Here is a 16263-nt window from a genome sequence, read left to right as displayed (position 1 = left end):
AATTCCAAAAAAAAAAAGAGAAAATTTAATTTGTACTTTCATTTTCCGTATGCTTACACACCCAGGATATAAGTCCTCTGCAAATATTTATAAATTAAAATTCATAGATGCACATGCGGTATTAAATAAGACATATCTCTGGGAACTCCAGCTGTGAAGTTCACATGATTTTCCTGGCACTACAAAGGAGATGTTGACAGTGGCAAGTGTAGGATTCAGACCTCTGTACCTGCCAGGTTCCTTGACTGAACAACACTACACTTTCTTCTCATGCTTTATTATAAAAAAAGAGATTTGAATTATGATTGCAAGTAGTCCTTATACATCCTGATTGTGCTGTGTCTTACAAATGAGCAACTTTAACATTAAAGATACATGTTAAGCACAAGCAAGCATTTGTGCACATAGATAATTTGAATTATTCTGGTTTTTATATTGTAATCTTTCCTGCATTTTAAAATCTTTTCTGTCCTCCCTGACACTTCTCAAAAACTTCCGAAGTATGACAGGCAGATGAAGCATGTCTTACTGGAAGAGTTCTTGCAAACAGGGCACTTAGAAGATTTTACTGTAGGTTATTTAAATAATGATCAAACTATGTTAGACTCACTGTGATACAGAAGAGCCAAAAAAATTGATTTTTCCCTAAAACACTCATTGTTCATGTAATTTTGTAGCAGAACAATGCCACCATTAGCAGGGAAAAAAAGAAGGTCCTTAAGTGAATGGAAGACTGACTACCCCTGGGGTCCTCAAATCCACACAAAATGCACTTGTTCTGATAGCAATCTGAAGACACAGGAGCAACAACCTAAAATATAATATTAGGAAAATCAAGAAATGTAAAGAGAAACATCGGTGTATAGAAGAGGAGAGGGCAAGAGGAGAGGAGAGATTTTAAACATCCTGTTTCAGGCAAAGATTTTAATGGTATTTTAATTAAGTTTGTATATCTATACTTGAAAATGTATTTTGTAGGATGAGAAATAATAAATCAATAATTGTAGTGTAAAGTCTTCCAGAAATTCTGAGGTTCCATCTTTTAGTAACGTTTTATTTGTCATCTCCTTCAGTCACTTTAAAAATACTTTGAACAACTTATATAGAGGAAAAAAATACAAAAACTTGCAAGAAATATTCTTATTTCATTATTCTACTATTTATTTAATATTTAAATGTGTTGTTATTCATGACAAATATATGTACATAACATATGCCAAAAGGTCTTATATTTGGTGCACAGTAGTTAAACCACACACTAAACTTTTTCATTTAGAGCATTTCCCTGTGACTATATGTCCTATTTTATAGGTTAATTATAAAAACTATCTTAAAGCAATTATAATTGCATTACTTGCTTGTCAACTTAGTTTTGTATACCGTTAACAATTAAAGGTTATTGTTCCTATTATGATATATGTGACGATAACTTTCTAAGAGACAAGGGCTTAAAACTTATTTATTCAAAATATTGATGAAGTTTCATGACAAAAAATTGCCTTGAAAACCAGAAGATGGGAATTTGAAAATATATCTTAATCAGAAAGATGACTCAAATATTGCAGCAAGGATAAACTGTATTAATCAAGACATATTTCATTCTTATAAATAAAGACACCATACAAATTCACTTTGACTTACAATATATCCAACTCAATTCTTATTATGAAACAAATAAAATTAATGTTTCAGCATTTCAATCTGTAATCCCTTTCAAACTTCGGCAACTTTGCGACAAATTTCTCCAATGGACAACATTTTTATTTCATTTCTCTATCCCATAATTTTTCCTTGTTGGGTTCAGAACAAGAAAGCAGAATCCAAAAGCAGCGTTCAGAAGGCTGACTTTGCCTCCCTATTGCAAAGCACATGCTGAAGTGAAGCCAAGGACTTGAAATACCCCCAGCTTCTGCTTCAAACCTTTTACCTCAAGGTAAAGTTAAAATCATGCTGTTACCTCCAAAACTAATCTCAGATTTCACAATTTTTCAGTTTTATATTCATTTATTCCTTTCTCAGAACCCTACAAATCATTTGAGGCTCAGATACCAATCTTTCTTGAACCATTTTGAAACACAGTGTTTTCTATGAGTAAACTTTCATTCTGCTTTATAGTGCAAAATCAAGAGTATATTCCTGAGAAATCTAAAGGGATGATGGGTCCATAGTTAGCAACTGGTAGGACAGTCCCATCGCACCTGAAAGGAGCAATATGCAATATTGCAATATGCAATACTCCTCCCTTCCATTCTCCCCAGCTTAGCCAGACCTACACAGCCAAACATTCCAAAGTTATTTGTGCTATTTTGTCCATCTGTAAGATGTGATATTAGAGGTTTTAAAAAGTTTGTTTTCCCTTTTAATTCTTTTTCTGCCTGTAATCATACTATACCCAAAAGAAAAAAGAGAAAAATATAATGAAGTGTCTGGAGCCACATCAACAGAAGTGGTCTTCATTCCACTACTTCAGTAAATAAATAACTGTGGCAGGAACAGCAGCAAAACTTCTCAGTCAAGGAACAAAGCAAAGACTTTTTTTTTCTGATAAGGAAAGTTTTGCTCTTCAAAGCCCCATGTTTCTACAATGCAGTATAGTTACTGCTCCTGGCCCTGCTCAGCACCATCCCCAAGAGTCACACCATGTGCCCAAGAACATTGTCCAAAGGCTTCTTGAACTCTTTCAGGCTTGATGCTTTGATCACTTCCCTGGGAAGCCTGTTAAAGTGCCCAGCCACCCTCTGGGTGAAGAGCCTTTTTCTGATATCCAACCTAATCCAACTCAGAATATTCGATGATTTTTTAACATACTTGGTAATGAGCAAAGAAGGACTGGTGAAGACTCTCACTAAGAGCTTTTGACCACACAGGTGGGAAAAATGAAATATTTATGAATATGAGTCTGACCAGCTACAGGAAACAGTCTGAGGTATTGACTTTGCCACACACTGATACAAAAAACTAACTCTCAGCTGAGGCAGGATGGTGCAGGTTTGCTTAGCACTCATACCAGTTTTCTCAGAGTGGCAGCACCCTGAAGAAGAGTCAAATGGATACATGGGGCTAGTTATTGTTGTAGTCACCTCAGCTCAATCTGTCCTGAAATACACCTATTATCTACTCAAGGGTCAAGACTAGCAACCTTGATTTCTGGATGTTGGAACATGCAGTTTCCATAAAATACTGGGCTCTTGTCATTGAACAAATCTCTTAAATGTTTCAACTATACAATAACATAGTCATTTTTATTATCATGATCTCTGCCTTTTCTTATTCCAGAAAAAGAAGATAATACCCACATCTTATTGGGCTGTTCTGAGGAATGACAGGAATCATCTGAGTTATTCAAGAATAAAAGAGATTTTTTTACATGTTCTCTTCGAAAAGTTGTACTTGGTAACTCAATTATACCTTCAATTTCTGTTGCTCTCATCCAGGTGAGGAAAAAAATCAAGTTTTAAGGCATATTTAATCATTTCTAAATTTAGGATTATTTAAATTTGTGAATTTAACATACTAGCTGAATTGAGAAAAATTATCCCCCTCTGATCCATCATCTTTTTTCTTCCTGGTGGAAGGTTAAAATCATATGCCAGCTAGGATTTTATTGCCATCATCAGATAACAGCAGTTGATGCACAATGAGAATAGAGAGAAACCTGTTATGGCTGCAAATATCCACAGCTCTGTGAGATTCATGGAGGAAGCATATGTCCCCTTATTAAATCTGTAGCAATTGAGGTGGAAGTAACAGAAGGTATCTCTCTCCAGAGCTGGAAGAGATGGGAAGAAAAATGGTTCTGTAAGGAAATCTCTTACTTTTCTCTCTCTGAAAATATCTGTAACAGAATGTTACAGGGATCGTTTTTCCTAGAAATAGGGACTTAAAAACAAACCCAAAACCCAACAGCTGCCAAGACGGGATGGAATACAGAACTTCCTCTGAGAAAGAAATAGCTTTGGGGCAAGTTAGTATGTTCAGTTGCTTCCTCCAGAGGAAATAGACACATGAGAAGAAGACGCAAAAATTCATGCTACTTGTCCCACTTTGTCCCAAAGAAGGTAATCAAGGGCCAAAGGATAGATGGAGTTAGATACACTTATTTTCAGCTCAAAGAGGACATAAGAGTGCTCTGTGAGGGATGTATGGCAAAGGTGCAGAAAAGACTAAATACAAAGCTGTATGAGTTTCTCTCTGCCTTTTATATACAATTTGCTGTCCCAGCTGCCAACCTTCCCTTTGTGTTTAGAGAAGTTCATATATATATAGATATATATGCACATAGGGGTTCACCTGAATATGGCTTATTTCTCTAATTTTAGGAAGAAAAAAGATAGAGGATTATTTGACATGAACAACCTTTCTACAGTAATATAGAGATCTAGGACTGAAATTAGCTTAGTTTTAGAATTCTGATTGAGTCTGAGGCAAGACACAGTTAAGAACAAGGGCAGGAAATAGCTTTGCTATGTCTTTAATTCATTAAGGAAAAAATACATGGTAGGAATACACATAAATTTATTTACCAACACTGTATATTTTTTATTTGAGAAAGCACATCAGCTACAGATTTGAGGAATATACTTAAAACAGGATTCTGTGAATCTAGTAGGGAGGTAAAAAGGAGCAGATGTGAAAATCCTAACAAACTACATTTTTAAAGTTAGCTATAGAAGAGCTAGTTTTGAAAAGGGAGGAGAGGCAGTTTCAGGTACAGTATTCAGCAGTATTGCATCACAGAATATGGACAATATACTGTCAGTTCTAATACCATTATGGTGATTTTATTCTTGGCTCTTAAACTAGCAATACTTGAAAATGCAACATTCTCTTAGAATATTAGCAAACCTCTTGCTTTGTTGAACCAATATAGTCAGGGAAAAAAAAACCCTCAAATCTATTCTACAGAAATATTCTGACAAGTTTTTTTCCAAACAAGGAAGAAAAAATGAAATTTTTCCTTCAATGTCAAAGTAAAGATTACTAACACCATAAAAACTAACAATTTTAGGTGCCAGTAATTCTTGACATCATTTGATGGCTTCATTATAAAATGGAGCTTTGATAAATACCTAGTAGATATATTGAGGAAACAAAACAGAAAATTAAATAATGAAAAGAAATCATATGTTTCTGCTAAAATAATATTTTCAGTGTAAATGTCTAGTATTACCAACTAGCTAATTTATTTTGGCATTTTAGTAATCTTTTAAAAATTAGTGTATTTATGTAAAAGATGCTTACCAAGGGATTTCAAAAGTGAAAACTCTTAAGAGTCTTCAAAAATACTGAAGTTTAATTAATGAAAGAAAATACCATTTGTTTTTTAAACTAGATGCGTCTCACTTCAAAATGAAACAATTCCTAAGTCTCTATTGTACAGAGAATTTGGTGAAAAATCTTTGTACTGGTTTTGGGCTGAATATATTAGTTATCTTATGCCCCTGTGTGGCCAAGCTGACAGTAAACTCACTTTCACAGAACTGTAAAAAAATACTAACAATATCTCATGTGAGAAACCAAGTTTAGGTAAATCCCCACTTTCCATTTTCTGAGAAAAGCTTCTAATATAAACAGCAATAGCAAAATTGGGCTGATAGTCCTCTGTACACTTTGTATCAATTTTAGTCACAAAAGATGCTTGCCATTATGCAGTGATGTGTTAATCTGAATATTGCCCAAAGCAATTGTGACTTCGTAAAGCACGCTGCTACAAATAGAGCATCCGACAGCACAGTATTTGTACACTAAACACTAAATGAAGAATGGCAATCTGAACATCCAGCTTATCTAATTAGTAAAGGCTTAAAATATATTTTAAAACTTTATTGCATTGTCTTTTGTCATTTGAATGAACAGTATGTCACTGAAAGTAATCAGACAAATTTTAGACTGCAAAACAAGCAAACCTCCTTTAGATGCTGTTGTAAAATTTGGATGTAGTGTAAGCACATCGTGTGTTTTCATAAAAGGTCTACTGATTTCTTTTCTGGACACATGAAGAATTTATTCCATAAACTAGCTATTTGCCAAATGCTCAAAATGCAAAACAATTCTTATGGTTTCCCAACATGAGAACATTCTAATAATTTTTCAATAAAAAATAACTTACTACCCAGGAAATAGCACCAAAATCTCCAACACAAGTGAAACACAATTTTGAGGTAAAATGATAGCTCTTACTGCTTCAGCTGGCTGGAGTTGGTAATGTCAGACAGAGCTGTGTGGAACAGGAGGGAGGCCCAGCAAACCAGCTCTCTCTTTTACACTCACAGTAGCATCTTACAGGAAAGTGCTGCCCTGTAGCTGGCAAACGAGAACTCAGCTGCAATATTCCTCCGTTAGAAGCTCTGGGAGGGGATAACTAAGCCCATTTAAATGCTAAAATCAATCTGACTCACAAGGAGCTTAGTATCATTTGGGTCCTCTCACATCAGCTACTGCAAAGCCAAACTATGCAAATAAAAATCCAAATCATGTAAAGTTTTTATGGGAAATGATAAAAAACAGTTTAATGTGTGTTCCTGTCAATGTTTAGCATAGCATCAGAGAGCAAAGCCCAAGATACCTGTCCTTCCTTCAACAAAATCTCAGCATATCTAAACTTTCTGAAGAACAAGAACTCCAAGAATAGATATGAAAATTACGAGGGATGTGTATTCAATTACAGTTACCTGTATAGTACCTCATTTCCTATGACTTTCTGGTTTACATTTCATTATCTACACTACAATTTGTATGCATTAACCTGTTTTCTTCACATTATTACTTTGTGAGAGCAGCAGTTAATCACTCTGTGTGTAATGTCAGCCTTTATCTTTCTGGACTCTGACTTGTACTTTTTAGATGTAAAAACAGAAAAAAAATCATTCAAAAGAGAAAGGATCATCAAAGGACAAAATATATAACTTTGAAGACTGAAGAGATAGACCACATTATACCTCATCAAAGCAGACTCTTTTACATGCTGGAGGTACACCACCAGTTCTGAAGCATTAACTCTTAACGCATGAACAATTAGTTTTTAGAAAGTGCATTACAGTTATTGTGCAAAGCTTTAAGTCAAAAATCTACCTAAATTATATACTACATTGATTTACTTTTAAGAAATAGAACACTTTTTTTTTAATCAGTAAGACAATCAAAGGACTACTCTCTGAAATAAATGCCAGTGATATTTTTAATGACTTTAATGATTTAATAGATGACTTCTTCAAAGCCCTTTATCAAGATCCAGTTTAAAATACAAATACTTATTTGGATGAGGGAATCTTTTTACTCAATTACCTTAAAAACTTTCACCTAACTTTAGTGTCAGAAGACAGAGAAAGCACAAATTATTCTCTCACAATTACTGCTGCATATTGTTTAAAAATTGCACAATGTTTTCTTGAGGCCAAAAGCATTGATACCTAGAAAAACATGACATTGCTCCTTATAAATACAGAAATATTCTCATCCCAAGTACAACAGCCCATAATAGGTAGGAGGCTCAGTTTCCTAACAATCCTTTCTTGTTTGCCAGTTTTCTAGAATAAATATACTCCTAATCTCAGGCACAGCAAATGAATAAAATGACTCTGTCTTTTGATTTGATACCATATGCAGCTTTTGCCAAAGTCTCACAAGCAAAAAAAACACCAAAAAGCACCATGCACGTGTATCTGTAAAAAAAAATTAGCAAAAAGCATGCACCTTGATCTACAAAAAGCATGTACTCTGATCTGCAAAAGCAGATCCAGGGAATCAGGACTGGGATGGTAGCTGATTAGAACAGTTGCTAAGGGCTTTGTTGGTTGCTGCAGGCCTGAAACTATGCACTTGGAAATATGCACAGTTTTACAATCACAGCTGATAATACATAAATTATTGCTCCATTTTGTAGAGCTTCAAATATTTCACAGTATACCAAAGGGACATAAGAAAAATTTCATTGAATACAGATTTAATATATACCTAAAAATACCTTAATTCATAACAGTGATTATGATTGCTAAAACTAGCTACAAAATTTTGCATACCTAATTAGAAATTCATAACCAAGATAACAAAACTTGAGAACAGTAACATTAAATAAATATTAAAATATTTTAAAAGGAACTATCAGCAGTAAGGGAGAGAATCCTTACAACGAAATTCTGGGAAATAAAATTCTAAGAAATTTCTGAACTATTAAGTGCAAATATCCCTGTATTTAAGAAATAATATCCCATTTTTAAAAGATTTCTCCCACAGAGACAGAGAAGATTAAAATGCTGGATATAGTCTCTGCCTATTACTTCCACCCTTTTTCCAGAATGTTTCCATCAGTGCACTACCTTTATAAAAAACTACAGGATTGTTTTTCTTCCTGACCTGTGCTCCCACTCTCTTAGATAAAATTATTAATATTTTTTTTGGTTAATATTTAATAGCAGTATGAAAAAGTTCTAAACAACGGTGCTATAATATGTTTACTGAATAATGACACAGAAATGAGGCATAATTAATTCATTTTACCCCTCCAAAAATCCTAAGAAACCAATTCAATAACTGTCTCACACCAATAAACAACAACTTCACCCTATCATTTCTAATTCCCACAAAATAACACTATTCACAAAAGGATACCCTACAGAGCTGACTGACCTGCTGCAAAGCATCCACTAATCAGCTATAATTTGGCCAGTTAAAAAGATTATTGAAAAGCATCACACACAGGATCTAAATCTTCTAAAAATAAGGAACTGCTTTCTATTTTGCAAAAGGTATGCATGACTACTAATTTGCATCTTCCAATAAATTATGTATGGTTAAACAGACACATCTCTGAGCATTTAATCTTTTCACTGCCATATCCACACAGAAATCATTTTCTCTGACAAATTTGTTTATGAATATTTAATATACTTTAAGGATTACAGCTAATAATGCTAGCTTCTAATGGCAGCTAATGTACTTGAAAGATACATAACCATCTTAAATATTTTATTCTATCTTTGCTGGCTTCATTTCTGCAGATTGAGTTCTCATGTAAACCCTTACATAAAACATAAAAACACTAACAGACTCACTGCTACCCTAAAAATATTAGTATCTAGGAGTGCAATTATAAAATACCCCACTGAAAAGCATGCAGATAGATTGCCATCAGCATAAAAATAGAAATGATAAAGCAAAAATGTTTCATTTCTACTTACCCAGTGTTGTTCAACGTTTGTCCAAAAAGATCATTTTGTAAAATATTTGGAGGGGATGAGAAAACCCCATGAAAATGAGATAAAACAGAATTGCAGACCTGGCGCAGTGTTTCAAATTGCATTTTCTCTCTTTCTTTCCCTTCTATTTTTCTTCACCACCTGTCTTAAAAGTCATCTATTTTGTACACACCATCAAATACAAATATGCCAATCAAGTTCCATATTTCTCCTGATCTCTGTAAAAACTGTGCCTAAATGAGCAGGGGCTGATAGTTAATTGTACAGTCATTATTCTTCTAATTCAGTCGTAGAAGATTTAGTACCCGAGCGGCTTTCTCCTGACTGTAGCAAGAATTCTAAACAGCAGTAAGCTTTTTGGGCATTCCCAGCTGAAGTGTGAAGCTGAGCTGCTTTCATGTACTCTACTCATATTTCTCTAAGCCTATTAAAAACACGCAGTGAATAGATGCTGTCGTCAGGAGTTTCAGCACATCTGGCTGCCAGCAATAAAATCTCAGAAGTAAAAAAAAGGAGGACGAGGCATCCTCACACTGTTACTACTGTCTAAGGGAAGGAGGATTTCTGCATCTTCCCCTCCTCCTTCCCTCCCCTGTGAAAATGACTAATATCCGTGACCATGTATGTAGAATTCTTAATTTTTTTTTTAATGTAAAAGCAGCTCTAAAGGGCAGAAAGACCACTCTAAAAATATTCTTCACAATAAAAACATGTAGCACTGAGACTGTAACAATAGATCTTTTGTCTCATATCTGAAAAGCTATACTGTATCTGAGATAACAGGTTTTTTGGTGCAAACATTTAAATGTAGTATCGATTCATGTATACTGAAGCAAACAGTATACATTCTATACATAGCCACTCTGTCAGGGACTGTAAATACAGCATCAAGGCAATGATGTACCATGCAAACTTGAACAATTGCTAAAAGGAGTGGCTGCATTACACATAAGCACTGCATTTTAAAACGAGACATCTTCAGTATCTTTTAAAAGTTTATTGCACTGAATCAGCCATGATAGAGCCGAGAAAAATCAGTCACTTCTTAGGGTGCTCCAAACCTGTCTACTTCCAGGAAAACACACTATTTTAGGAGCCTGTGTACTGGTACACATAAGTATGGGATATCAAAGAGCAAGAAGCAGAATCTGTCATCTAACAGAACAGAGTGAGATTTTGCAACATAATGTGCATTGTGAATACCATGAAATGTACAGAAAATAAGTATCCCTGACTAAAAGCCTTTTTTTCCGCTTTTCTTTCAATGCTTGTGCCAGAGGATGATATTACATAATGGTACAGAAAATATTTTATCACTGTCAAATTGAAAAATAACAATTAAAAGTCTTTTCTTTACGATATCTGATTTTCTATCCACAGCTTTTAACACCTTAGCACTAATTACAAAATCTCCAAATAAACCAACATAAAATGAGGTCCATTACTAAAGCTCTTCCACTGAAAACAATTTGAATCTTAGATGATGTGGGAATAAACATCTTTCCAGCTAATTCAAGTGTGTTGATGTGCTCAGAAGGAAGAAGCCATCCAGGCTTCTTTGGCCAGAAGGATGGCAGCTACAACACAGATTTTAAAAGAAAAAAGAAATAGGAACAAATTCATCTCCTGCCCGCCCCCCCAAAAAATATAGAAGACTCCACACTACCGCCCATGTTAATTTAAAATATCTGCTAATAAACCTGTTTGCAAAACCCATGTGAAACCCTAAAAATACTACCCAAAATAGGTTTTAATACTGATTTTTCTGTCCATAGCATACTGTGCATTTGTGTTAAAACAGGCTCTATGTCTGTCAAAGCTGGTAAATTTTGAGATCCTGAAGTAGGAACTGATGGATATTCGTGGCTATCTTGCTGTAATAAAATGAAAAAGTGATACTTGTAAACCAGCTCACCTGTATTACAGAGAATTTGTGTTTAGAATGTAAGAAAATTTGCCTTTACATTCATTCCATCAAAAAAATCCCAAATTTTCTTATCTGCTCCAAGAAACAAAATCATCTTGTCACAAAAGATTCAAGTAATTCCAATCAGTATAATATGCACCACGTAACAGTTCACAGACAATGTTGTCCATGGAGTAGGTACAAGACCAGTATTTTATCATATATTTCAAGTATATTACCATTTTGTTGTGTGCCTTATGAGTGGTCATCACAATCAAAATACTCCTGTAGTTGCAACCAAGTTCTGAACATTTGACATTCATCTTTCTATGTCTTCATTCTCAGATATTTAAAACGGAAATTATGGTATACATTCTTTTTTTTTCTTTTTCCTATATTTTTTTAAGCTTGTTCTAAAACTACTCACAAAACACACATATTTGAAACTTTTAATTTTTTGATTTAATTTCGGGTAAGGAATAAAGAGTACTCTGCAGATACTCATGCATGTAAAATGTTTCATAGGGCAAAAGTAAGAGTAAAAGAATACTTTTAAAGGCAAATACTTCATAGTTGCTGCTAGAAGAATATTCAGCCATAATGAAATGGGGTTTGTGCAAATACATATTTTTTCAGACATCTGGAATTTTCATCAAAATTGAATTTACTGTTGATTTAAAATGCTATTTATTTCAAAGAATGAAAATGAATAGTACAGAATAAAACAGAATTGCCTTTCTTTCCTGACCCTTCTAACGAACTCCAAGAGACCCTTTTGCCAATAAAATGCTTCCTGTATTTATTAGGTTGCCTACAGTATTGTATTGACCCTATAATATGGACTTCCTACTAACATCTCTTTTTAGGTAAATTCCAAAATTTCATCATTCATCTGAGAAGAATCAAGGAAGTAAGGAGACCTAACAAGAAAAAGCTGAAGGGAATGGAATAAATGAGCATGAGCATGAGCAGAGTAGGCTCTGCCCACTGAAGCACCCATCCTTTGAGAATCAGAATGCAACTGACAATCAAAAGTCAGTAGAACCACACATAAAATTTATCTTCTGTACATTGATACTGTTTGAGAACAAAATAGTACAGGTACTAGTTACCTTAGGTCAATGCTGTTATGGATCTTCAAATGCATCACTGTTTCTTGTACTAAAAAATTCCTGTTGTGAAGGGCAGTGATTTAGTGTAATTTCTAAGATTCAGGAAATTATACTCTCAGCATTCCCAAATTAAAAGCTTCACATAAGAATGTGGGAAAAGATAGTGATTAGTTTTCTACCTATTCGATATTTAACTTGAGATCTCCTTTTCTGTCCTTCAAGGCTCTCACTCTACGCTCTCCAATACCTGTATTAGAAGAAAAAGAGGTCCTATATGCACAGGCTTCTTTTTTTTAGAACACCCCTAATTGTGTACTTAATAAGCACCAGGTAAGCCAAGCTCTGCTCAAGCACTTGTGTTTCTAGCATTTCCTATCCTTTGAGGGCTTCACTTTGACAGTGATCTTTATTATGGTATTTGGTGTATTTATACTTGAAAAAATATATATGTACATGCTCTTGCTATGTATGGTTTAATAATAATAAATTTCATTTACAGACCAATTTCATAGAGGATTTCATAGAAATGAAGACCAAGTACTTCAAAGATATTGCAGAGAAAGAGCAAAATGAGTACCAGATAGTCTGAACAACTACCTGACATGGTTGGCAGCCTATTTCAAAATGAAAAGACAAGCCTGAGAAAGCATCATTGGATCCATTAAGCCAAGCTACATTGAGGTCCATACACATACCTCTCTCTGTAGCCAAACCGAATCTTAATAAGCACCCAGCAGCTACAAGTTTTTAAGAAGAAAAATTATTCTAGAAAGCTCCCAAATATGGGCATTTTTCAATTTATATAAAATGTTTCTATTTCAAACATAAGATTAAACTTCCTTGAATTGATTCTAGATTTCAGAAACATGAATCTGTTATACAAAAAAGTTGACAATATGTACAAATGTTTGTTATCTCAAACATTACTTACATGCATCGCTTCTTATTATAGGCATATAAAAAAGATTTCACAGGACATTGTATTTTAAGCAAGGTGAAGTCATACAACCCTATTAGAGCTATACATTACAGCTTATAAGGCAAAGATTTTTCTGTGATAAAACACACTATCAAGAACAATTTTGGATTCAATTCCATTCTAATCTACTGGATAGTATGTAAGTAAGGATGGAAAAGCAGACGAAAATGGTAGAGCTGAGTCACTAGGAGTTTGGGGATAAAAGTGGGATTTTTTAAATGTACAGAAAGTCTAATGTCTACTGTTTTTTCCATCTAGATACTACAAAAAGTTTTGTAATTAATAGCACATAAATACCTGTATTACACCACCACTGCTCTCCAATACGCCCTTATCAAAGCATTTCATTAAATACTCATTATTAGAAATTTTTGACTGACATTCATTATGAAAAGAAAAAACTTCTGAACAAATTCTTTTCAAACAGATAAGTTAACAATAGTGGCCTTGGACATTATATAGTGTTGTATTATTACTGTTGATCAGACTACTCCTTTTGGGTCAGCAAACTGATGCTCCAAGGTGGGACATGATTTTAAGGAATATTGGAAATTCCATTCAAGGATGGACATTTCACTTTCACTACTGCAAGCAGACTTTCTTTTGGGATAAAGCACATACTCATTTGTATTTCATCACATCAATGTTCAAAGGTTCAGTTTCACAAGAGAAGTTCAGCAACTAATGCAAAATCTACAACTGTAAATTTGAACACATACAACAGGAACCAGAGAAGTCAGTATTCTGAATACTTACTATAGGAAATAATAAAGAAAGGGATACTGAGAAAGCCTCAAACTCAAAAGGATAAAAGTACCTAAATCCAGGCTACAGGGAAGCATCGGTCTCTGTCCAAGAATTGTAAAAATGAATCCTCTCGTTGTGCTGGCACCTGAGCAGTCATTCAAAATGCAACATTCTTCTTATTACAGGGAGCTGGGCAGTTAGAACAACATTAGGAAGCATGGAAAACTGAGTCCCAGGTTTCTCTACTGGCTTCCTAAAATATATCCACAAAGCTTTATCAACACCCCTCTGGTTATTCCTAAGGGAATTTGTCTTTGCTGTTGACGCTGTTCTCTCTCACGTAAAATAATTAAATATTGAAAGAACTATTTAATTCACTGAGTTAAACATTAATCAAGAATGGAAAAGTGATACTGATTTTAATCCTTGGTAGTCAGGTCACAGATCTACAATGGAAGATACTGAAATTCCAGCTAAGAGACCAACCCTTGTTACAGAAAATATCCACAACCAGAGTATAGTTATATAAAAGAAAGTAAATGCATCTTCATCTTACACCATAAAATACTGGGTTTTTCTTTCTTGTGTTTTATTCCCAGTATCTTCACATTTCTTTGTTTCTTTAATTTTTGAGGCATTCCATCTATATTCATTTAATTCTTTTCAGTGTCCTTCTTCATATTTCTCCCATATAGCCATTTAAAATTAATCTATACTCTCCCTTTAGTATAAGTTACACTGTTTAAGCCAATATATGAGACTTAGAAGCCTGGACAGTCCATTCATCCCTTTTTCCCTCCATATTACCATCTATCATTATAACTAATATGCTTGAGGAGAGAGGTTAATTTCATAGGGCATAAGTGTTTATATAGTTAAATTCCAACAATCTCTGTGAAAATTTGTATCATCACAGGAGGAGAAAGACCCCAGTCAGTGTGCATAGAGGAAGAGTGGGTAGAACTGAGAGCCATCACTCATTGACTTTCACAGCAGAAAGACAGTCAAGAGTATGGTCAGCAAATAGCGACAACACTGCCATCTGAACTTTGACAAAATTATCAAAAGTGATAGGAAAAGATGCTTAAGTTACTGAGGTCCTCCACCACATCACAGAAGAAATAGGATAGAAAAACATGAGATACCATTATAGGCTGTACTGATTCTGGAGATCATGGAACTGCCTTCCCAGGTGTATTTAACTCCCTCTTCTTCATTTTCCCTCAGACTTGCTGTCACTGACATCCCATGCACAAAGGACTCACAAAAGTTCATCTCCTGTTCCACCAGCAGTAATACCAAACAACAAAATAATAGTAATTTATCCTCAGAATAAGCTTCAAAAAACAGTTAATTATCACAAACCTTGTAAGCGTATTCTCTATTAAATATTTTAGAATATGAAGCTTAAGTGATGTGATTAAGGCTGCAGGTAAGAGTAATGTCACTGGTCCCCACAAGAGGTGTGGACCCCAAGCCCCTCTCATACTTGCTGCATAGGATACTAGAACTTTGCTGTTTCAAAGTCTGTTGAGCTACACTTCTTGTAGCATCAACTGTTTAAGTAGCCTAATTCCAGTGAAATCAGGGATAACACTGCATGCCAACAGTCTTTGGATTAAGGCCCAAAAGCGCAGTTCAACACTATGCCTCTAGCACGTTTCCAAATACTGGAACTGCTCTAGTGCCAGTGGAAGCAGTCTGTGCACTGTTCCTCAGTCACAAACTCACCCAGCAAGGGCAACAATACTCAAAAAGGTTAAGAGGATGCTCTGATTAATCTGCTTACATTGAGGATAAAATAAGTTGTCAGTTTACCTTTAGCACCTTTACAGGTATCTGGATATTCCCATCTCTGAAAATTCTCAGTTCTTATGTCTTCAATACACAGGGAAAGAAAGGTAAGCAACTGTTTACTTTCTAATAAAAGACAAAACTAACCCTGACATGTATAGATTCTCAAGGAAGTCAGGGAGTACAAAGTACATCAGCCCAAAAAGCCAAGTCTTGATGGGAAATTCCAGATTAGCTTCGGACTTCCTAAGCAGGAAAGTGCCAACTTTCCTTAATTAGTTGTGCTGAGTTCTGTGAGGATACAATGTAACTCATTTGCCTGTATCTCATCAGGGTCTAGGTAAGGGAAAGAAATTATCATGATCCACTGATCAGAATGGCTTTAAAACATTCTAAAAAGTGGCAAGCAAGTTAAACATGATATTTTGCCTGCATACTTACTAGTTAGGAAAGACTATATTCTACAAATAAAATACTTGGAAGCTGAGATTTTATATTTTTTTAATCACTTTCTGTTTAATGAAATTCTAA

At 34.6% G+C, this 16263-nt stretch overlaps 1 protein-coding gene across 49 annotated transcripts in view; it reads right to left on the bottom strand.

The window, feature by feature from the left end:
• RIMS2 (regulating synaptic membrane exocytosis 2) overlaps nucleotides 1-16263 on the bottom strand; it is a 467470-nt gene that overhangs the window by 312749 nt on the left and 138458 nt on the right. For 6 of the 49 annotated variants that reach the window (XM_032131056.1, XM_032131020.1, XM_032131010.1 and 3 more), the window contains exon 1: nucleotides 9177-9742. The exons of 35 other annotated variants lie outside the window; for them this stretch is intronic. In XM_032131056.1, the coding sequence (XP_031986947.1) occupies nucleotides 9177-9298 (122 nt within the window). In that variant the 5' untranslated portion in view covers nucleotides 9299-9742. Of the gene's footprint in view, nucleotides 1-9176; nucleotides 9746-16263 lie in introns of those variants that run through there. 8 more of the 49 variants (XM_032131168.1, XM_032131175.1, XM_032130966.1 and 5 more) reach the window with 4 other exon arrangements.

Source organism: Corvus moneduloides, chromosome 1 (assembly GCF_009650955.1).
Source record: "Corvus moneduloides isolate bCorMon1 chromosome 1, bCorMon1.pri, whole genome shotgun sequence".
Taxonomy (NCBI): Eukaryota; Metazoa; Chordata; class Aves; order Passeriformes; family Corvidae; genus Corvus; species Corvus moneduloides.
This window is presented reverse-complemented; position numbering and strand designations above follow the sequence as displayed.